The 23,239-nt window shown below is 43.3% G+C and overlaps 1 protein-coding gene across 1 annotated transcript; it reads right to left on the bottom strand.

The window, feature by feature from the left end:
- Positions 1-13,339: 13,339 nt before the first annotated feature.
- Positions 13,340-14,971, bottom strand: LOC110257895 (heat shock transcription factor, Y-linked-like). Its single transcript, XM_021080894.1, has 2 exons — positions 14,459-14,971; positions 13,340-14,035 (listed from the first exon to the last, which is right to left on the bottom strand). The coding sequence occupies exons 1-2, from the start codon at positions 14,969-14,971 to the stop codon at positions 13,340-13,342; spliced, it is 1,209 nt and encodes a 402-aa protein (XP_020936553.1).
- Between the last annotated feature and the right edge of the window lie 8,268 nt (positions 14,972-23,239).

Raw genomic sequence — 23,239 nt, 5'->3', positions numbered from 1 at the left:
TTTTTACAATATTGATTTTCCCAATCCAGGAACATGGAATATCTTTCCATTTCTTTACATCTTCTTTGATTTCTTTGATGAAAGTTTTATAGTTCTCGGCATATAGGTCCTTTACCTCTTTGGTCAGGTGTATTCCGAGGTATTTGATTTTGTGAGGTACAATTTTAAAAGGTATCGTATTTTTGTATTCCTTTTCTAATGTTTCATTGCTGGTATACAGAAATGCAACTGACTTCTGAATGTTCATCTTATATCCTGCTCTTTGCAGAATGTATTAATCAGTTCAAGTAGTTTTTGGGTTGAGTGCTTAGGGTTTTCCTGGTATAGTATCACGTCATCTGCATACAGTGACAGTTTGATCTCTTCTCTTCCTATATGAATGCCTTTGATTTCTTTTGTTTGTCTAATTGCTGTGGCTAGGACTTCCAAGACGATGCTGAAGAGCAGTGGTGAGAGTGGGCATCCCTGTCTGGTTCCAGATTGGAGTGAGAAGGCTTTCAGTTTTTCCCCATTGAGGATTATATTTGCTGTGGGTTTATCATAAATGGCTTTGATTATATTCAGGAATGTTCCCTCTATACCACTTTTGCGAGGTTCTTGATCATGAATGGATGATGAACTTTATCAAATGTTATCATATGAACGTTGATTCATATGATTTTTGACTTTTTTTGTTAATGTGGTGTATGATGCTGATTGATTTGCGTATGTTGAACCATCCTTGTGAACCTGGGATGAACCCAACCTGGTCATGCTGTATAATTTTTTTGGTATGTTGTTGGATTCGGTTGGCTAAGATTTGTTGAGGATTTGCATCTATATTCATCAATGATATTGGGCGATAGTTTTCTTTTTTGGTGGTATCTCTATCTGGTTTTGGAATGAGGGTGATGGTGGCCTCATAGAAAGTCTATGGGAGTATTCCTTCTTCTTCAACCTTTTGAAAGAGTTTAAGGAGGATGGGCACCAGTTCCTCTTTATATGTTTGATAGAATTCACCTGTGAAGCCATCTGGTCCTGGACTTTTATATGTAGGGGGTGATTTTACGACCTCTTCAATGTCATTTCTAGTGATCGGTCTGTTCAGTTGGTCTGTTTCTACTTGATTCAGTTTTGGCAGGCTGTAAGATTCTAGAAAATTGTCCATTTCTTCCAGATTGTCATACTTGTTGCCATATAGTTGTTCATAGTATTCTCTTATGTTTTTTTGTATTTCTGCTGTATCCGTTGTGATTTCTCCTTTTTCATTTATGATTTTGGTTATTTGGGTTCTTTCTCTCCTCTTTTTAGGGAGTCTGGCCAGGGGTTTGTCCATTGTGTTCATCTTTTCAAAGAACCAGCTCTTGGTTTTATTACTTTTCTCTATTGTTTTTTGAGTCTCTATTTTATTGATTTCTTCTTTGATCTTTAAAATTTCCTTCCTTCTGCTGACTTGAGGACTTTTTTGTTCTTCTTTTTCTCATTCGTTTAGGTGGAGGGTTAAGTTGTCAATTTGGGATCTTTCTTCTTTTTTGAGAAAGGCCTGTATTGTTATACATTTCCCTCTGAGCACTGCTTTCGCAGCATCCCATCGATTTGGAGATGTGGTGTCTTCATTATCATTTGTTTCAAGGTATTTTTTCATTTCCTTCTTGATTTCCTCATTGTCCCATTGGTTTTTTAGTAGCATGTTGTTTAGTCTCCATGGAGTAGGTTTTTTCTCTTTGCTTTTCCCATGGTTGATTTCTAATTTCATGGCATTTATGTCAGAGAAGATACTTGAGATAATTTCTACGCTCCTAAATTTATTGAGATTCGCTTTGTGTCCCAATATGTGGTCGATTCTTTAGAGTGTTCCATGAGCATTTGAGAAGAATGTGTATTCTGCTTTTTTTTCGATGTAGTGTCCTGAAGATATCAATGAAGTCTAACTTTTCTATTGTGTCCTTTAGGATGTCTGTTGCTTTATTGGTTTTCTGTCTAGAGGATCTGTCCATTGATGTGAGGGGGGTATTAAGGTCTCCTACTATGATTGTATGCTCATCAATATCTCCCTTTATGTCTGTTAATATTTGTTGTATGTATCTGGGTGCTCCTATATTTGGGGCATATATGATGATGATAGTAACATCCTCTCCTTGGATGGATCCCTTAATCATTAAATAGTGTCCTTCTTTGTCTTTCTTTATGTCTTTTGTTTTAAAGTCTATTTTGTCTGATATGAGTGTTGCAACTCCTACTTTTCTGTCTTGTTTATTGGCGTGAAATATTTTTCCCCACCCTTTCACTTTCAATCTATATGTATCTTTTGTCGTAAGGTGAGTTTCTTGTAGGCAGCATATTGAAGGTTTTTGCCTTTTTATCCACTCAGCCACTCTGTGTCTTTTGATTGGGGCATTCAGTCCATTGACATTTAAGGTGATAATTGATAGATGATTATTTATTGCCAATTGAACCTCGTGTTCCAGTTGATTCTATGGTTCTCCATTCTTCCATTCTTCCTTTCTGTTTTTTTTTTTTTTTTGGTTGGATGGTCTCCTGTTATCTGCTTAAGTGTTTTTTTTTTTTTTCATGTTTTGCAAATGCAATATTTGCTTTTGGCTTGTGGTTGCCCTGTTTTTTAAGTATGCTAACCCCATCCCATAATTGTGTGTTTTAGCCTGATGGTCCTGTTAGTTCAAACACTTCATTACTATATTAAAATTAAGAAGAGAAACATACAAACAAACAATAAGGGTTATTTATTTCCTAACACCCCTTGCCCATATTTTATGGTTTTGACGACTCTTTTTTATTTTTTTCTTTTTAATTTTATTTTGTTTGAAGCATGTTCATGATTAAATCTGTATGCTGGCTTATTTGAGTGACTGCTCTCTGATTGCGGTTTCCTCAGTCCTAGTTTTTCCTCTTCTTCTTCTTTTTTTTTCTTTTCTTTTCTTTTTTCTTCCCTTTTCTTCCTTTCTTTTTGGTTTAGAGAAGCCCTTTCAATATTTCCTTTCACCTGGGTTTTGTGTTGCTGTATTCTTTACGTTTTTGTTTGCTGGAAAAAAATTTATTTCCCCTTCTATTTTAAATGATATTCTTGCTGGATAGAGTATTCTAGGTTGCATATTTTTTCCTTTGAGCACTTTAAATATCTCTTGCCATTCCCTCCTGGTCTGTAGTGTTTCTGTAGAGAAATCAGCTGATATTCTTATGGGGGTTCCCTTGTAGGTAACATTCTGTTTTTCTCTTGCTGCCTTTAGGAGCCTCTCTTTATCACTAACTTTTGCCATATTTATTATGATGTGTCTTGGTGTGGGTCTGTTTGGGTTCAGTTTGTTTGGGGCCTCTGTGCTTCTTGTATCTTGAATCCAGAATCCTTTAGATTTAGGAAGTTTCCAGCGATAATTTCTTCAAATATATTTTCCATCCCCTTATCTTTTTCTACTCCTTCTGGAATTCCTATTATGCGTAGATTGGCCCGCTTTATATTATCCCATAGATCTCTTATATTGCTTTCCAGTTTTTTGATTCGGTTTTCTGTCTGTTGAATGGATGGAGTGATTTCCATTATTCTATCTTCCATATCACTGATTCGTTCTTCTGCATTATTCCTTCTGGTTTTTACTGCCCTTAGTTCAGTTTGCATCACTGCAAATGAATGTTCTAGTTTTTCTTGGCTCCTCCTTATATTTTCTAGTTCCTTTCTGATGGTATCTGCATTACTGTTCCTATCTTCTCTTAATTCCTTCAGTATTTTCAGTATTTCTCTTTTGAACTCCAGGTCTGTCAGACTGCAGAGATCTGTTTCATTGCTGACTGTTTTAGGTGAGTTCTCCTGTTGGTTTGACTGGGGGTGGTTTCTCAGCTTCTTCATCTTGCTTGTTGTTTTCTTTCTCCTGAAGGAGTTGTATTCTCCGTAATCGGGCAGTGTTTGCCTTGTCACTGCCGTGGAATATTTTCTGAGGGCTGGCGTTGTTGGTCAATCTTTTCTGAGGCAGTGGGGCTTTTCTGGAGTGTTAATGAGGCTAACAGTGTTTCTTTGAAGCAAAGGAGGGCTTCCTGAGGGCAGACAGGACTGGGAGATCCACACCAGGATGGTAGCAGATTTCACTTGGTCATGCAGAGCTTGCTCTGGTGTTTTGAGGCTGTGGGGTTCTTGCAGGGGGTTGGCGGTGTTGGGCAGCTGTTCCTCAGGAGTGCAGCACCTCCTGGGGGCTGGAGCAGCTATCTGGGTCACTGAGAACCTAAGAGACTCTCGCCTAGGGCAGCCCAACTCAGAAGGACAGCCTGAGAATGTAGGTGGATCTTTTCACAATCTGGCTGAGCTTGTTGCAGCTTTTCTGGGCTGCAGGGCCTCTTCCAGGGGGTGGTGCTGAGCATCTATTCTGCAGGAGTGGGGCACCCCCTCGAGGCTTTGTCGGGTAGCAGGGCCACTGGAAACCCAAGAAGCTCCTCCCCAGGGCAGCCCAACTCAAAAAAACCGTCTGAGATATTTTCCCAACTCTGCCAGGCTTGTTGCAGCTTTTCTAGGCTGCAGGGTGTCCTGCCTGAAGCTGGCAGTCCTTTGCTGCTGGTCCACTATGTCTCAGCACCCCCTTGGGGCTTGGGCGGGTAGCAGAGCCGTTGGAGACCCAAGAGGCTCCTCCCCAGGGTAGCCCGACTCAGAAAAACCATCTGAGAATTAGACAGATCTATTCACAGCCTGGCTATTCTTGTTCTAGGTTTTCTGGGCTGCAGGCTTTTTCTCGGGGGCTGGTGGTGTTTGGTGCTTCTCTGTGGAAGTGTAGCCCCTCCAAAGGGCAAGCAGGCCTGTGCAGGGACAGCCCCTGTGGTTGTAGGCTTCAGGCAATTGTTGAGGCCAGCACCCCTGCATGGCAGGCAGCCCCAGGTTAGGCGAGAGCATGGGGGTGTTGGGGGTCGGGGGAGGGGATGCACTGGGAAGCACAGCTTTCTGCTAGCTAGCGGGCCTGTAAGCTTGCTGTGGCATGGTGGGTATTCTATGGGGAACCATCCCTTCTTCTCTCCCCTCCCTAGCAGGGGTGCAGGCCAGGCTCTTCTCCCAGGTTCCCTCTGATGTGGCTTTCCACTTCCCTGTCCCTAGAGTATTGTTCCCTTCCTCTGCAACAGTTTTGTTTTCTAGTCTCCCAGGCAGTCTCTGCCCCATCAAATGGTTTCTAGACCTCCCAAGCAGGTTCCGCTCCGCCCTGCCCCCCCAGCATGGGGACTAACCTCCGGGGTTGAGGACTCGGTGCCCAGCCCCCACCCAGGCATCTCAAGTTTTGGTAACTGTGCCCATAGTTCAGATGGTCCATTGGGTTCTTGATCGGCTTTTCCGTACTCCAACTTCCTGCTACACTCTTCCCTGCATCTGGAGATTTCTCCGGTTTGTTTGATCTTTCCCCCGGTAGGTGACTTTCCAGGGTGCAGGAACCCTTTCTCCTCCGTAGTTCCCTTTCGGGAGTGCCCATCCTGCTCAGATTCACCTTCTCTCACTCTCTGATTTTCTCCCGTTCTGCCCAGTAATATCACGAACTTCTTGCCTTTATTGGAGTATAGGTTCCTCTGCCAGCGATTGGTTGCTGTTCTGTGTGAGAAATTTATTCTGTAGATGCGCTTCTTTTGTTGTGTTTGTGGGAGAGGGTGAGCGTGTCCCCCTACTCCTCCGCCATCTGTCCTCCCTCCTTCCCCTTCTATTTTAAATGGTATTCTTGCTGGATAGAGTATTCCACGTTGCATTTTTTTTTTCCTTTCAGTCCTTTAAATATCTCTTGCCATTCCCTCCTGGCCTGTAGAGTTTCTGTGAAGAAATCAGCTGATAGCCTTTTGGGGCTTCCCTTTTAATTGACATTTTGCTTTTCTCTCTCTGCCTTTAGAATCCTCTCTTTATCTTTAATTTTTGCCATTGTTATTATATGTCTTGCAGTGGTTCTATTTGGGTTCAAGTTGTTGGGGCCTTCTGTGCTTCTTGTATCTTGAAGTCAGAATCCTTTAGATTTGGAAAGCTTCCAGGGGTAATTTTTTGAACTATATTTTCAACCCCCTCTTGTTGTTCTTCTCCTTCTGGAATTCCTACTATGCACAGATTGGCCCACTTTATGTTATCCCATAGGTCTCTTATATTGCTTTCAGGGTTTTTTCATTTGGTTTTCTGTCTGCTGTCCTGTTTGGGTGATTTGCTTTCTTCTATCTTCCACATCACTGATACGTTCCCCTGCATTATTCCTTCCAGCCCTTACTGCCCTTAGCTCACATTGTTGGTCTGCAAATGAATTCTCTAGATTTTCTTGGCTACTCCTTATGTTTTCTATTTCTTTTCTGAGGGAGTCTGTGTTACAGTGCTTATCTTTTCTGAATCTCTTTAGTATTTTCACTCTGCATTTTGAACTCAAAGTCTGTCAGACTGTTTGAGTGTTGAAGGTTTTAGGTGAATTCTCCTGTTGCATAAACTGGGAATGTTTGCTGAGCTTCTTCATCTTGCTTGTGTTTTCCTTTTTGTGTGAATTTTGGGAAGCCAAAGTGTAGTTTGGCACAGCCAGGGCACATGGTGGTGGTTGGGCTCTTCCTGAGGGCATGCATGGCTGGCCGGGTCCCACCACCGTTGCTAGGTGCTTCCTGTGGGCAGTCAGTGTGGCTGGGTTGTGCTGCTCTGGTGGGGAGTTTCTGTAGGCTGGGTGGGGTTGGCCAGAGTGTTCTGCCTTGTCAGTGCACTTCTTGAAGCCAGGTAGGGTTTGATGGGTTGTGCCACAAGATTGGAGGGCTTCCTGAGGGCATGCAGGGCTGGCCAGTGCCTGTCATGGTGGAAATGCACTACTCCCAACAATGGTGCAATGTCTCTCCTAGTGTGGTGTACGTCCCATTGTTGGTGCCCTTCCTGAAGCCAGCGGCAGCTGCCTGTGGTTCTCTCCAGCAGTGGAGGGCTTCCCAAGGGTGGGGAGGGCTGGCCGGTGCATGCCGTGGAGGACGTTCACTCCCCATGGCTGGGAGGGTCTTGCCCTAGTGGTCAACAGCAGTAGGGGGCTTCCCGAGGGTGGCGGTGCTGGCTTTCTCATGCTGTGTCAGCAGAGCCGTTCCAAAGGGTGGGCAGTGCTGACCTGTTCCTACTGCTGTGGTGGTGAACTTCCTGATTTGGGGAGGAGGTTGCTGGGGTGCACCAGGGCAGTGGGGCACTTCCTGTGGGTGGAACACCAAGGAGGTGGTTGCCTTCCCATGGGTAGTGGGCCCAGTCCACTGCAGAAGGAATGTGGCTTCTCCCCGGGCATGCCCGTGGTGGAAGAGGGGGATGTGCTGGGAATGCCGTCTGTGCTCTACTAGCTGTTGTGCAAGTGAAAATGCTGTGGAGCAAGGAGTATTCTCTGGTGGCCCACACATCCTGCTCTCCCCTCCCCAACAATGGTGTAATGTCTCTCCTGCAGGCCCAGACCTTCTCCTGGGTTCCCTCTCTTGTGGCTTTCCAGTCCCCAGCCCTTAGCACTTTGCAACCCTTCACCCCTGGGGCACCACTTCCTCATCTCTTATGCTGTCTCCACACCACCAATCCCAGCCTGCTCCCAGGGACTCACCTCCAAAGCCTAGGGCTTGGCACCCAGTCCCCACCAAAGCGTCTCAGTCTTTGTGACCTGTGCCAGCAGTTTTGATGGTCTGTGTGGCTCTCACACTGCCTCTCAGTCCTCTGACCTGCTGATACACTTTTCGTGGCATCTTGGAGATCCCTTGGACTCAGCTGATCTTTCCGCAGGTTCGGTGAGTTTCCAGGGTTTGGGTTCCCTTTCTCTTTCACCATTCCCTCTCAGGAGTCCAGTCCTGATGCCCCTTCTCTCTCTCTCCTCTTTTCTGTTGCCTTATGCAGTTGTGTCAAGAGATTCTTCCCATTTTTGGAGGTTTCAGTTCTTCTGCCAGCGTTCAGTTGCTGTTCTGTGTGAGTCATTTTACATGTAGATGTGTATTTTTTGTTGCATCTGTGGGAGAGGTGAACAAATCCCCCTACTCTCTCACCATCTGGGCTCTCTGAAATTGTGTCCTTCTTTATCTTTCTCTATGGCCTTTGTTTGTTTCAATGTCTATTTTTTCTACTATGCGTATCACAACTCCTGCTTTCCTGTCTTGACCATTGAAATATGATGTCCCATTCTCTCACATTCAGTCTATACGTGTTCTTTGCTCTAAAGGGAGTCTCTTGCAGACAGCAGGTTGTATGTTTTTGCTTTTTGATCCAATCTGCTGCTCTGTGTCTATTGATCAGAGTATTCAGTCCCTTGACGCTTAAGGTAATTATTGAGAAACATGTTACTTATTCCCATGTTAAACCTTGCTTTTCAGTTGATTCGTTCTATTACCTTGTTTTTTTTTTTTTTTCTCTTTTTTTTTTTGATGATTTCCATTTATTTTATGCATGGATACATTTCGTTTTAGTTTTCATGAATGTAATGTTTGGTTTGATTTGTGGTTTCCCTGTTCTTCAAGTAGGTTAACCACTTCCTACATCTGCTTGCTTTAGCCTGGTAGTCATATAGGCTGCAACACGATATTTAAAAATAGGTGTCTATATTTTCATACTTCCTTACCTACACTCTATGCTTTTGAATTTCTTCTTTGAGATCTTCGAGTTTGTCCTTTTGGTGTTCCTTGTGTTTCTCATCACTTTTCGAGTAGATTTTTGTTTGTTTGTTTGTTTGTTTTGGTGATGTATGCTGGCTGATTTAAGTGACTGCTTTCCAATCTGTATATGTTCTGTCTTATTTTTTCTCCTTCTTCTTCTTCTTCTCCTTCTTCTTCTTCTTCTTTTAGCCGTTTCTGTATTTTTTTAGAATGGGTTTAGTATTGGTGTACTCGTTTAGCTTTTGTTTGTTGGAGAAATTCTCTGTTTCCCTTTCCAGTTCAAATGATACTCAATAAATAAATAAAACATACATAAATGAATAAATAAATAAATGATAGTCTTGCTGGGAAGAGTATTCTAGGCTTCAGAGTTTTTCCTTTTGGAACTTTGTATATAGCTTGCCAATTTCTTCAGGCCTGTAGTGTTTCTCTAGAGGAATTAGGTGATTTGCGGGTTCTCTTATAGTTAATGCGTTGTATTTCTCTTGCTGCCTTTAGAATCCTCTCTTTATCTTTGGCCATTTTCATTATGGTAGGTCTAGGTGTGGGCATATTTGTGTTCAGCCTGTTTTGTGCCTTCTGTGATTACTGTATTTTGATACCTGTTTCCTTTAGTTTGGGAAAATTTTGAGACATAATTTCTTCCAATATATTTCCAATCCACTTTTCTTTTTCTTCTGCTTCTTGAATTGCTATTATGCATAGATGGACCCCTGTTATGCTACCCCATAGATCTCTTATGTTGCTTTCATGTGTTTTCATGTGGTTTTCTGCCTGCTGTCCTGATTGGGTGATTTCCATTATGCTATCTTCCATGTCACTAATTCATTCCTCTGCACTCTTCACTCTGCCCTTCAGTGCCTTTAGCCCAGTTTGGCTATCTGCAAAAGACTTTTCTAATTTTTCCCTATTTTCCCCTAAATTTCCTCATTCCTCTCGAAAGTAATTGACATGACTGTTTGTAATGTGCTCATAAGTCCCTGGTATTCAGCCTTCATTCCTTCAGTATATATTCACTCTACCCCTTTTGAACTCAGGGTCTTTTGGCCTACAGAGGTCTGTTGCATTGTTTCTGCTTCACATGAAATCTCCTGTACCTTACGTGGGAATTGTTCCTGGGCTTCTTCACTGTGTCTATGATTTTCTTTTTCTGTGAGTTTGGGGAAGCCAAACTCTAGTCTTGGAGGGTTACTTCTAGGCAAGAGCAACCCTTTGTATTTTGTGGGGTGTTACCATTTATTTGGGGCATGGAGGATTGCATTCTTGCTGGCTCAATCTTGGGAGTGAGCAGGCGATTATCCTGAGGGTGCAGAGTGTATTTCCAGGGAGAGGGAGGCAGTGGGTAGGGCTGATAGTGCCTTCTTGCTGGGGTCTTAGCAGCAGCAAGTACATGCAGGAAGGTGGCACAGGCTACTCCTTGTTTCAAGGCCTTGGGCGTGATAATGAGCTTTTTGCAGAATCATGAGGTGCCCAGAGCATTTGGTAGTGGCAGTTGCAGTGGCAGTGGCATGGTTTGTGAGTTCCCAGAGAAATTGGAGCAGAAACAGGTAATGTTTGGTCACAATGACCTCTTCTGAGGTGCCCTCTGAGGTGATTAGGGCCAAAAGGGGTGCCTGTTCCTGGACCCCTAGTGGTAGCAGGCCATGCACACCTCTGGTGGTTTGCCCCCCCAACTGAGGACCCTTATAAGAAGCAGCCTGTCCCTCTTAGCCCACACAGGAGGTGGTGCAACACTGCTCCTAGTTACAGGGTCTTGGCAAAGGGCAGTGTTCAACCTTCTGGGTGCTTCTTCCGTGCAACTGTCAGAGCATTTGGCACTGACAGTTGCAGGGCGGTTATATGGCCAGGGTGTTGACAGCAATACTGGGTGGTGCTCAGTTGTAGTGCCCGCTCTGACTTCTGACCTCTGAGGTGACTGTGGTCAGAGATTGGACCTGATCACACACCCCTACCGGTGGCAGGCCTTGACTACCTGTGGTTTCTGAGATGACTGCATTGGGTTGTCCCCACTGCCTGTAGATCGCTCAGGAGGCACCACATCTCACTTACCCACTTGATGCCCTTAGCCCCCACCAGAAGGATCTGGACACCTATAGCCAGCACAAGAAGTGTCCAGGCTGCTGTAGCACAAGCAAGTGGCTTCTTGCCACCTGTGGCCTGCACCAGGTGCACCCTGCCCTCTGAAAGCCTGTGCACGGGTGAGCAGGGAGATTCCTTTGGCATCTGCCCCTCCTCCTTTTCCCCTCTGCAACAATGGCACCTTGCTTTTTAAGACAAAGTGGGGTCCTTTCTACTCCAAGGATGGCTCTGAGGTGACTCTTGTTTTGAAAATAATTCTTCTGAATGTACTCCAGAAAGACAGTAAAAGAGAAACATAAGAAGCTGCTAAGTCAAACAGATTCTATATCTTCAAGGGACCTGTTCACCTGGCTGAGGTTTGGTGTTAAAGGCCGGCATTTGTATTTAAGCCTGTCTTTGTGTAAAACAAGAAAGCAACCTCTATGTGTGAATCGGGACATATAAAGGGGTGGAAATAAAGGCAAAAATAACCTAGAACAGTTTGAGGATTTTAGAGAAAATGACACCCACATTTTTTTTCTACTACTTTTTTTTTGTTGATATTTCACTGATAAAATGCCACCCTGTGATGACAGTGATGCAATCTCTGATGATGTCATGTGGATATTGTTGTTGCACTTATGGTGTAAATTATGGTCATGGTTCCTGAATAAGCTAAAATATGTTATCGTTTGGAGTGTGAAATGTACTTTTTAAGTAATTGTATACCTTTTTTTTTTTTTTCTTTAGAGGGTCACCCCTGTGGCATATGGGCAATCCCAGTCAGGGTCAAAGCAGAGCTCTGTCTGCTGCCTTACATTGCCGTAGCAATGCTGGGACTGAGCCACATCTTTAACTTACATCACAGCTCAGGGCAACTCTGGGGCTTTAAACCACAGAGCGAGGGCAGAGGGTGAAGCTGCTTCCTCATGGACACTAGTTAGGTGTGTTAACCTCTTTGCCATCATGGGAACTCAATGGAATTTATTGATTTATTTTTTCTTTGCAATGAAGACAATCGTGTCAACTAATATCCAAGTTCCATTTGAAGTAACAGATAGACTATAATGCAGCTGAGAAAACACTACGTAAATACTATGTATTTTCCCTTTCCAAATTGACTTTTATTTGCCCCTTTTTCCACACCATCATAATTGAGACCCCAATTCAATACAACTTGGACTATTTCAGAAATCTCTTGGCAGCTATTCTCTATTTCCTTAGTTCCATTTTCCTTTTTGAAACAGTTACAGCTAGGGGACATGTCAAATGCTCCTCTCTAATTATCAAACATTTCAAATATTAAAAAACGGCAAAATAATCTGCCATTGGAAACAGTTAAAATGACAAAAGGACAACCTGCAATGGGAGACAATTATTTCAGATGATGCAACTAATAAGGGCTCAATCTCTAAAATCTACAACCAACCTATACACCTCAACAACAAAACAGCCAATTACTCACTGGAACCATGGGAAAGAGACCTGCATAGACATTTCTCCAAAGAGAATATACAGAGGGCCAACAAGCACATAAAGAAATTCTCAACATCACTGTTTATTAGAGAAATGCAAATCTACACTACTATGAGGTATCACTTCACACTGGACAGAATGGCCGACATTAACAAGTCCACACATGAGAAAAGGCTAGAGAGGGTATGGAGAAAAGAAAACTCTCTTACACTGTGGGACGAATGTAAATTGTTACAACCGCTATGGAAACACTTCAGAAAACTAAATATAGAACTAGCATGTCACGCAGCAATCCCACTCTTGGGCATACACCTGGGGAAAAAAAATTTCCATGAAAACTTTATGTGCGCATGTATGTCCAATGCAGCACTATTCACAAGAGAAAAGACATGGAAATAACTTAAATGACCGTTGGAAAGAATGGATTAAGGGATGTTGTATATATACACAATGCAACACCACTCAGCCATAAGAAAAGAACAGAATAATGCCATTTGCAGCAACACGGCTGGAACTGGAGACTCTCCTACTAAGTGAAGTAAGCCAGAAGGAGGAAGGCAAGCACAATATGACATCACTTATGTGTGGAATGTGACATATGGCACAACTGAAACTTTCCACAGGAAAGACACCCATGGATTTGGACAACAGGGTTTTGGTTGCCAAGGGGGAGGGTGCACGATTGTGATGGACTGGGATTCGGGGGTTGAAAATGCAAACTATTGCATGTGGAGCGGGTATGCAATGAGGTCATGCTGTATAGCAATGGGAACTATCTCTAGTCACTTTTGATGCAGCATAATGTGAAACAAAGTATATGTATGTGTGTGGGTGTGTGTCTTGGGTGGGTGGGTGTGTGACTGGGCCACTTTGCGGCACAGTATGAAAGTGATCGAACACAGTAAACCAGCTATGATGGAAAAATCATTTTAGAAAAAGAAATGCAGCATCTCTTTAATCTTAACTGTGTCCAAAATAAAAAAATGTAATTGTAATATATACATGTAAGGATAACCTGACCCACTTGCTGTAGAGTGGGAAAATAATAAAAAAAAGAAAAAGAAAAGAAAGAATTGGAAAAATTAAAAAAAAGAGATCCAGGTGAATAAGAAAAAAAAGAAGATGAAACTATGAAAATGAACATATAAGTTTATTGCTGAAATAACAGAACTGCAGGAATTTGGTGAATTTGGCAGCATAAAATTTAATCTTCACTCTCCTGCATAACCTATAGTCCTTTGATAGGTCAGTGGTAATTAGGGTGATGTTCAGATACGGAAGAGGACTGAGGATTTGGCCTTGAAAGCGAGGCAGCAGATGTGTCAGTGGCCATTGGCATTGGGAACCATGGATGGGCTGCTGGTTGCGGGTTAGACACAGGGCACTCAGTTGGTGATATATTCTGGTATCTGGTTGGCAAAGGAGAAGGCTCCACCCTCAGTCCAAAATAACCACTTGGGAAGTAAGAAATACAGCGGTACTGAGAAATGGAAGTGGTAGTTGTAATGAAATTCACGATGTGGCCACTTGCTGGAGAGTAGCTGCTTTGTGAGTGCATGTGAAACGTGGTCAACTGACTAAAAATAGCATGTTGAGCCATGGCAATTTGTCCTGGTGGCCTGAATGATGGTGATGATGGAGAAGAAAGACCACTTCTAGTTGGGGTAGTTGTATTAGAAATTCTCTGGCTCATGGAACGCCATCTTATTAAAGGCACATTTAGGTTTGTAGAGGCTGAAAATGCATCTTCTCCACGAGTTTCTGCAGCCACATCAGAATTATGGTTATCCACATCACCCCCTGTTCTAGAGCGCTTCTTGCTGCAACCTTGAAGTACAGAAGCCGACACTGGAGAAGCATTTTTCACCCTGACTCTTCTTTTCATCCTCACCAACAGATGGGGACAGCCTCGTTTAAAATTTGGATTATGGTAGAACTGCAGCTAAAACCAAAAGAGAAAGGTATTTAGTGACCTTTTAAACAAAGATACGAGGACAAAGAATCCATACAAATCTGACTTGTTTCATCACACAGAGTTAATGTGAGGAAATAATACTCATCTATTACTAACATTTTCAAAAATTTATGTAGTGGGAACAGGCAATTATGGTCCTTAAATAAAAATGCCTGGTGCATTTACAGTAACAGTATGAGGTTCAGGGGCTTGTATTGGGTGAGGTTCATCGAGAAGGCTTCAGGTGGCTAGGAAATTTCTCTCTCACCCCAAATATTTTATGACCAAGTGGCCTTCAACTTAAAAGCATAGCAGTACTTCATCCCACTTTCAAGGTCTACTATGACCCTATATGTATGAACATATTTGCAGATGTCCCTCTGTAAATAGTAACTGGACATTTCATAATACCTTGTTCCAAGCAGAGACTTCATTATCTTCTGCCAGAATGTTGGCTAGTGAGGCAGGTCTTTGAAAATTCCTTCGCAATTTAGTAAATCCATAAAGGTTAAGCTGTCGAACTAAGCTTTTCATACTCTCAGTTTCAAAAATTCTGAAGGGAGCCTTTCTCTCCAGAACTTCTTTCTTGAAGCGTTCTTCATTAATCACGATCGAGGTTCCATTTTCATCCCACCAAATGGACTTAAATCGATCACTTTCAACAATTTCCCAAAGTTTTCTGGGAAAGGGCAGAGGAGGAAAATCATTATCTCCATCTGGTTCAGAGGCACACAATGTGTGGCATGGCTCTTTCATCAGGGAGCCCTCAGACAAAGCCTGGAAAGCTTTTTCTTCAATCTGAGACCTCAAGTCCAAGTCCCCAGTGATTGAGTTATCACACCATGGAGATGTAATGGAGGATTCTGAACCAGTTGATTCATCTTTAGGAGACACACCTTGAATTTCTGAAGGAGCATGTGCCATCTCAGATAAATTTCTCTTCAGCTACTTTTCTCACCTGCATGGCTTTTGAACTCTGCAGTTTTAAATGCTGCTTTGGTAAGCCTACACAGATAAACTATCCAATCCATCACAATGGTTGCCAGCCTGAGTAGCTGTGACATCACAAGACTCTAGTCTCCTAGCAATCTGAGCATCACCTTCAGTCAGGGTTTACTTCTCTATGAAATTAGCCCAGTTAATATAAAATATGAGCTCCGTACTTGAACAGTAACCCAAAGAGAGAAAAAAAAATGAGATCAGCAAATGAGATCCCATTCCAATGGAATCTTTTTAATAAAAAAATCACATAAATAAATAAATCCATTTCATCCCTGAAGTCAATGCAAGTTCTCTCTTGTGCACATATGCATTTGTGCCTGTTATGTAAGGCCTTGTAAATGGAAGAAAAAAAAAAAAAAACAACGGCAAATTGAAACAAAAGTTATGCAGCTCTTGAGAGTGTATAACTAGAATCTGTGCAGTATTTATATTCAGAAAAACATAGCCAGTGTTCTATGGTGGCTAGCTTGTTACAAAAGTGTTCTGATCTCTGCTGTGCTATGGGTTCAATCCCTGGCCTGGGAACTTCTGCATGCCCCAGGTACAGTCCAAAAAATAAAAAGACAAAAAGAAAAGAAAAAAAAAAACAAATACACAATCAAAAACAAAACACAACAAACCATGACCTTTATCACTAACCAAGACATGGAAGGGCCCTGGGCACCAGGCAAAATATCTATAGCCATAGAGACAAAAAAAGATTGATGGTTGCTTGTGTTAGGAGAGGAAATGTGGGGAAGTACCATCCAAAGGGTATGAGATTTCATTGCAGATTGATACAATGAGAACTGAGGAATTGATGGGAGTACCACATTCTGAAGATTATATATGCCCTTGAACTGAATACTCTAAAACTTATACCATAATGTTGTCACATTGTTAAAAACTGACAGTGATCTGGTATCACTGATTTTATTATATCGAGTTTTCTGTGTATCCTACGCAAGTAGTCTGTGTGTTAAACAATATTCCAAACATTTTCCGTTAGGTTTGCTGAGGGAGGAAGGCACAAGACCAAATAGTACACAAGAGGGATTTATTAGGGTCTCTGAGGGGGCTGGGCAGAGCCCACGATGGCATCAGCCTTGACTGCAAGGAGGTGTTAGACTTATAAAGCATCTGTGGTGGGAGTCTGTGGTTGGAGTCCACGGTGGGACCTTGTGGCAGGGAAAATGGAGAAGAAAGGGAAGGTCAAGGGAGGTGTAGGGACTCAAGTCCCATGACAGAGCACAGTTAATCCGTGTAGGCAGTTAGTCTGTGCAGGCGGATGCTTCCCACAAGTCCTCGTTTCTTGCTGCCCAACTTGCACTTCCACATTCTGGGAGGGGTGTCCACAGCAAGTCTCTCAGGTGAGCAGCAATAGTTGAGGTGTATGGCGGTCTGTCTCCATCCTCCTGGGATCCTCTCATTCAAGCCTTCCATTATATGGGATAGGGATGAATGTCTACTCTTCTCTCTCTGCTTCCTGCTGGCCTGGGGTGAGGAGTACTTGTGGATGGACATGGTATATGCTACCATAGAGGATGGGAAGAAAGGAAAAATAAGATTAAACATGGGTTGATACCAGTATTGTGGAAGGAGGAGTGTAGTTTCATCTGAGTAGGTTTTAACACGTGATGTGGTATTAACACGTAAATCGCAGGAACTATTGGTCATAACACATGTTGTCTCCTTTCTGTTGCTATAAGAGAAGACCTTGAAAATATAAGGTTGTCGCTGCCAGCTGATGCTGCTTTGAGAACAGCTGGTGTCATCACGTCTGACAGGGCACATAAACCCTAAGTTCTTGGCAATACAAAGGCTTGCCTAAAATTACTTCCATAAGATTTCCTAGTCCTCCTTGTCTGTCTGACCCACAGCTACTCCATTCTGCCTTTTCTCCCTATTGGCCCATGCAGTTGCCATGGTCAATGATCTCTGTATTTCTAGATGAGAGAAGTTGCAAGAATTTGGGCCCATAGAGATCCTCACCTGAAATCGGTCTGAAGGCCTGTGCCTCACCGCTGCTCACCTCCCTGAGCTCTGCTCAGCAGGTGCTGCAGGTCAACAGCTGCTGTGCCTCAAGTTTTCCTGCACGGAGAGCCTCTAGGCAAGTGCTAACTTGAGGTCACAGTTGGCCATACTCCCCCATGGTCGGACATTTGACCGTAGTTTGGGGAGGCATTTCATGACCATTTCATCTCACAGTGCCAGCAATGAACATTGCTAGGTCTGGCAATGATGTCACAGATAGGCCATTAAATGTGCTAGTCCTGGACAAAGCCATACTAGGAGTAGCCAAAAGTCCCTGGAGCACCCATTTTCCTCGTCTATTATGGTCCAGGAAAATATTCCCTCTTGATGCATGTTCCCATATCTAGAGAACACGGATCTCATATGGAACTATATATCATTTTCAGTGACTCAGTTACACTTCTGGAAATGCAAGAGACAGCAATTTTGTGGAGACAGTGAATAAAACAAAAACCTAGAGACTCTCATGATGAGAGAAGGAAGTCAGAAAGAGAAAGACAAACACCACATGATAACACTTATATCTGGTGTCTATTTTAGAGCACAAGTGAAGCTTTCCACAGAAGAGAAAAGCATGGATTTTGAGAATAGACTTGTGGTTTCCAGGGGGAGGGGGACTGGGACAGAGTGGGATTGAGTGGGAGCTTGGAGTTCATTGAGGCAGTCTCTTGCCTTCGGAATGGATAAGCAGTGAGATCCTGCTGTGTAGCCCTGGGAACTATGTCTCCTCACTTGTGTTGGAGCATGATAATATGAGAAAATAATATAAACATGTCTGTGTACCTGGCTCACCATGCTGTGCAGTAGAAAATATAACACTATATTGGTGGAAATAAAAACAAATTAACCTATTCTGATAAGGAGTGGAAAAATATAAGAAAATATTTGTGGTCTCTTAAAAATTATGTGGAAAGCATTATTCATAAAGTCATAAATGAAAATTGAAAAGCTTCACACAAAACAGCCCTGTTTTATTGCTGTTCAGCTGGATTAGTCTGTTCCTTCTCTTTAAAGGAAATTTCATTCTGGCTTGTCCACTCAGCTGTACTCCCCAGTGTTCTTAGGCTGGTTATCCCTTGACAGTTTAAACATTCCCAACACAAGGGAGCCTTTAAATTTCGATTATTGTAGCCCAGGAGAGTTATGTCACTTGGCTAAAGTCTTACCTGCTGATTGAGCTTGAGCAACAGTTGAAGGAAACATAATTGTGCCCTTGTGAGAGCAGGTATTACTTGGCCAGGTGAGGGGATCCCACCTAGGAACATCACTGAGAAGAGCCTTGGAGGGGAGAAACCCACCAAGGTAGATGAGAAGGTCAACAAATGACCATGAGGTCGGGGGGGGGCAATCTTGGGATAGTGGTCTCCTTCTGATGGTGACTTCTTTTTGTCCAGGCATTGGTGTTTTTGTTATTAGGGCCTTGTTTTAGGGTGAGTTTGATGTCAGTAGTTCTCTCTGAAGACGAGTGCAATGTGGATGTCCTTCTTAAGAGGGAACTAGAGATTTTCAGAGTTATTTTATTCACTTTGCTTGTGCATATGGTACTTAAGTATTCCTGACAAGAGACCTTCCATCTAGGCTGGAGACAACCCTTTAAATGATACTTTCCCAGAATGTATAACCCCCTGGTGATCGTGGGGCATCAGATATTCTCCCAGAGACAGATTGCAGCACTCAGCTTCCCATGCTTAGACTATGTTCTTAGTACCCCCCTTCAACAATGAAATATTGTAACACAGCCTCCAAGAACTATTTGGGAAGTGAGTTTTAGAAAGTGAACCCTAACCTCAAAACACAGAACTAGAGTATGAGTCACAAGATTGTCTCTAAAATGATCCTCATTTTCACCAGATATTGTCAACCTAGACCTGTAGAAGGAACACCCCAAATGGAGAACATATTTTCAAAGCATTTCTTTTCATTAATGGGTTTTCTGGGGAGCCAGGAAGAACCAAGCTGCCTCATGGATTTCCCACAGTCATGGCTCTTGAATTCACAGCTGTTGCCTACCTATCTTCCCTCCTCTGATTTAGGGGCACACTTTTCCCATGCTACAAGGTCATCAGGATGGCAAATATCTGAGAAGGAGGGAGTAAGTTGTGAGCTATATCTTTATAGATTGGGTTCATACCTTTCATCCGACAATTTCTCTCCTGTAACACTGTAATTTACACTTAGGAAATTTGTAAATACACACACACACACGCAGAGAGAGAGAGAGAATGCAAATTTTAAACACATGGCCAAGTAGAATCTCACTTTATTGTAAAACATTATCTAGTCACTCAACCAACGTAACAAAGGATTTCAAAAGCAAATACAAATTAAAGGCCAATCGATTCATGTAACCTGTTATCAAGAGTATGAACAAGGTAAGGTTAAGAAGGTTCAGAAACCTTTCTTTTAGCAGAGAGACAGAAACCTAATTCAAGTTTTACACGAGCTTACCTTTAAAGTTAGTTTAGTTTTCAACTTTAAACTCCCAGTCAGTCACGACCAAGCTTGGAAATCCTGTCTAGTGTCCACTTCGCAGAAATCTTCCATCACTTTCTGTATCCGTATTATTCTGTCTGCTAGCTTTCCATTCAAAATAACAAGCTACACGACAGACTTACTTTCTGTTCCCTTAATAGAATGCAATTCCATTCCTCCTTCCTTCTTTACTGAAAACACAATGTCTACTTGTCTGGGTGGACTTTTTATCACTTCTAAAAGTATGTGTTTCCTGGTACAGAACATCACAGCATAGCACCAAAACACCGATAATAGTCTTAAGTGATGTTGCTGTCCCTTCTTAGTAACTGAAGCCTCAGCATCCGATTTGACTTTTATCAAACCTAGGTGCAATAAGAACGGCTTCTGCCAATGACTCTGAAGACATGCCCATATAAGTTAGATCAACATACTTTAACTTTAATATCAGATGTTAATTTAACACGGAATATTTTCCAGTTCATGTGACTCTAAAATTACCTTACCTTATGTATTTTGAGAGTTCATATAAGAGCTTAATTTCCTTCAAGCCAATTTAGTAGAGCTTTTTGATGAAGTAATTTTGGCAAGGCCATACATGCACAACACAAACAATGATACATACAAAACAGGAAGCTCAGATTTCCCATTCCAAAGTCTCAGCCATGAATAAGGTACACCTGTGTGAAACCCATCAGCTGCAAGAGACACTGGCTTCAAACTGGGTCCCTGACAGATGGAACAAATCAAGGTCGCTTGTCTAGGTGGCTAAACATCTTTTAATAATATTTAGAACAAAAGGCATACGATTTCTCCTTGACCCTGAGAATTCAACTTGCAAAATGTACCCCTATTCCTGAAATTTCTATTTCAGAAAGATGGTGGAGCTAAGGCTTCCAGATGTCCAGGCAGAACACCTGCATCTCAAAGACACAGGCAAATTTCTCTTGGGCTGACTTTGTTTCCTTGAGGGCAGAAAACTTTTCCCTCAGAACTGAGGAGCCTCTTCCCTGAGTCTTAAAGGCCCTGTCAATTAGTCCAGGCATGGAGTTTGTGGGCCCTGTCCTAATATGTGTAGATGTGTCTGTCAGGGGAAGGCTGGCTGATAAAAGGGACTGAAAGAATGGCATGCCCTTCACTGGTCCCCGGGTCTGGATTAGTTTAGTGTACGGGTCAGACATGGGAAGGGGACATGGACCCTGGTTATGCCTACGATTCCATTAGTGACTTTGGTCAGGGGCCTGTATTGAGGTTGGCAGAGGTTTGCGGACTTGTCTTTTAACTCAGTTTGAACGGGAGCAATCTGCTGAGCTATGGAATGGGTGGAGGTATCCCACACCCAGGGCAAAAGAACGGAGGCTGGGAGAGGTAGCTTATCATGTTCTAGATGAGCAAGGGGGAGGAGAGAGGACTCGGAAAGAGAGACAGGAGTGAGAAGTCTGAGGGAGGCTCTGAAATTAGATAAAATATCTCTGCCAAGAGTTGGGGCTGGGCACTTGGTTAATATCAGGAAAGAACAGCTAAAGGGTGTCCCTGATGGGGTGCAGTTTGGAAGGGGTTTTGGTAAGGGTTTGGAGATGAGACCACCAACATGCACAATAGAGACTTGAGAGGGGTGTTTGTGACCTGTTAATTGAGGTTGTGCTGAGTAAGTGGCCCCTGTGTTGATAAGAAAGGATACCAGCTTACCTACAACTAGCAGAGTTACCTGGTGCTTCACCCGAGTAGTAGTTGTGGGTCCAGAATCCAGGGGTTTCCAGGGCACCCTCAGTCTTCTGTGATCCTGCCAAGGTGGCTTGGCCTGTTGAGGTCCAAGGATTCTGGTCTCTCTGCAGGGAGGGGTGTGGCCCTCCCCTGAGAGATTTCCAGTGGCCTCTCTTATCACACCTGCAGCAGGGGCCTGGAGTGCCTTAGAGCCATTGTCCAGGGGAGAGAGCTGATATTTGGGGGAGCCCTGAATGGCAGCTGCCTGCATTTTGTATTTAGCCCGATCTCTTTTTAAGTGTTGGCTTTCAGCCTCTTTATGCTGATTATTAAAGACCTTAAAGGTGAGGGTGAGGACATCCTGCTGAGGGGTTTGAGGCCCATCCTCCCACTTTTGTAATCTGTGCCTTATGTCAGGGACAGACTGAGAGATGAAGGGAGTGTGGAAGGAAAGATTCCCTCCAAATGGGAAAGGTCTAACTATGTATCTTTTTGAAGTGCCTCTGTTAATCAGGAAGGAGAGCAGGTTTTTCATGTGGGTTTGGTCTAATTTCTTCTTCTTCTTTTAGTTAAGACCTGCTTCACATAGTCCTCCTATGAGACAAGTTACCATGTGACTCTGGTGTCTGAAGGCCTGGGAATCGACTGGAGAGTCCCAGTTTGGATCCTGTCTTGGGACTGCTACCGCCCGCACTCTTTGGTTCTTGTTTTGCCAGCAGAGGTCATCTGTGTGGGCCTGAGTGGCTAACCAGACCCTTTCCTTTTCCACAAGGTCGAGGAGGAAGGATAAGGTGACATCAACACCATGGCAGGTAAGGTCACGGGACTGAGTGATTTGTTCAAATTCCTTAAATGTAGATGGAGGGATCAGAAGAGAAGGAGTCTCATCTTTTTTGTTTTTCAATTTAAGTGGGAGGGGTTGGACATGGAAATGGGAACGGGGACATGGGCAATCCCTCCAGTGCTCGCAACTCCCCCTCAAGGGACCAAAGGAGCTGGTTGGGAGGTGTTTGGAGAAGGAGGAAGCTGGGTACAGAACTGTGTATGAGGAGGAGAGAAAGAGGGGTCAGTATCTGGGTTAGGATGGGGAGAAGCTGAGGACAACTTGGGTAGGGGTGTGGAGGATTTTGTGTTGGGGGAGAGCTGGAGGCATGGAGAGATTTGTATTGTGGAGAATAATGGTCTGCAGGATCAAAGCAGGAGCTGTCAGAATGAGAGGGACTATGACATGAATGATGGAGAAGAATTTGAAATGTGAAACAGGGAGAACAGAGGGAGGTGTGTGGGCTGAGAGTAAAGACACAGCGCCTTTCATGCCACTCGTCATTACAGTGACAAATGTTATGGAGGTCACTCAAGCTATTTACATTGAATGTGGACTTGTGGTTGCCAAGGGGGAGAGGGAGAGGGAGGGGGAGGGAGTGGGATGGATGGGGTGCTTGGGGTTAATAGATGCCTTCTAGTGCCTTTGGATTGGATTAGCAATGGGATCTTGCTGTGTAGCCCTAGGAAATCTGTCTGGTCCCTCAGGGTGGAGCATGATAAAGGGAGAAAAAAGAATGCATACATGTATGTGGAAGGGGCTCACCACGCTGTACAGTGATGAAGCAGAACGTGAACAGAACACGGTGGACCAGCTATAATGGAAAAACAAATACAACATCACTATAGAAAAAAATTGAAAGTGGCATTTTGGGAGCATTGAGAGCCATTAGCTAATGTTTATCCTGTGCACACGGAGTTACAGAAGAAGTAAAGATACTTGGACCTAACATTTCCTCTTAGGAATACCTAAATTCCATAAGAGGCAGCCAAGAGGTGTGTTCTGTGGAGGAGTGGAGGGCTTCTTCACCATGATGAGGACTAAGAGGGGACGTGGGCTAAGGAAGGAGCCGCCTTAGGGAGTGCCACTTCTTAGGCTGAGTGTCTCTAAAGTCTGGATAGTGGATGCTGAGGGACAGAGAGAGAGGTTTTGCACTGATGTGGGTGTCCCCAGATGAG

This window comes from Sus scrofa, chromosome Y (genome assembly GCF_054392235.1).
Source record: "Sus scrofa isolate SSC_HxYL_T2T_F1_AM1 chromosome Y, Sscrofa_HxYL_maternal_Yorkshire_Landrace_v2.0, whole genome shotgun sequence".
In the NCBI taxonomy this organism is placed as follows: Eukaryota; Metazoa; Chordata; class Mammalia; order Artiodactyla; family Suidae; genus Sus; species Sus scrofa.
The sequence above is the reverse complement of the archived record's forward strand: the minus strand, read 5'-3'. Positions and strand labels throughout refer to the sequence as shown.

What these genes read in the sequence shown, in the direction of transcription:
- LOC110257895 (XM_021080894.1), bottom strand. Translation starts at nt 14,971, where the DNA reads ATGGCACATGCTCCTTCAGAAATTCAAGGTGTGTCTCCTAAAGATGAA. An exon ending in AAGTCTCTGCTTGGAACAAG is followed by an intron (nt 14,036 to 14,458) that starts GTATTATGAAAT and finishes TTTTGGTTTTAG; the next exon opens with CTGCAGTTCTACCATAATCC.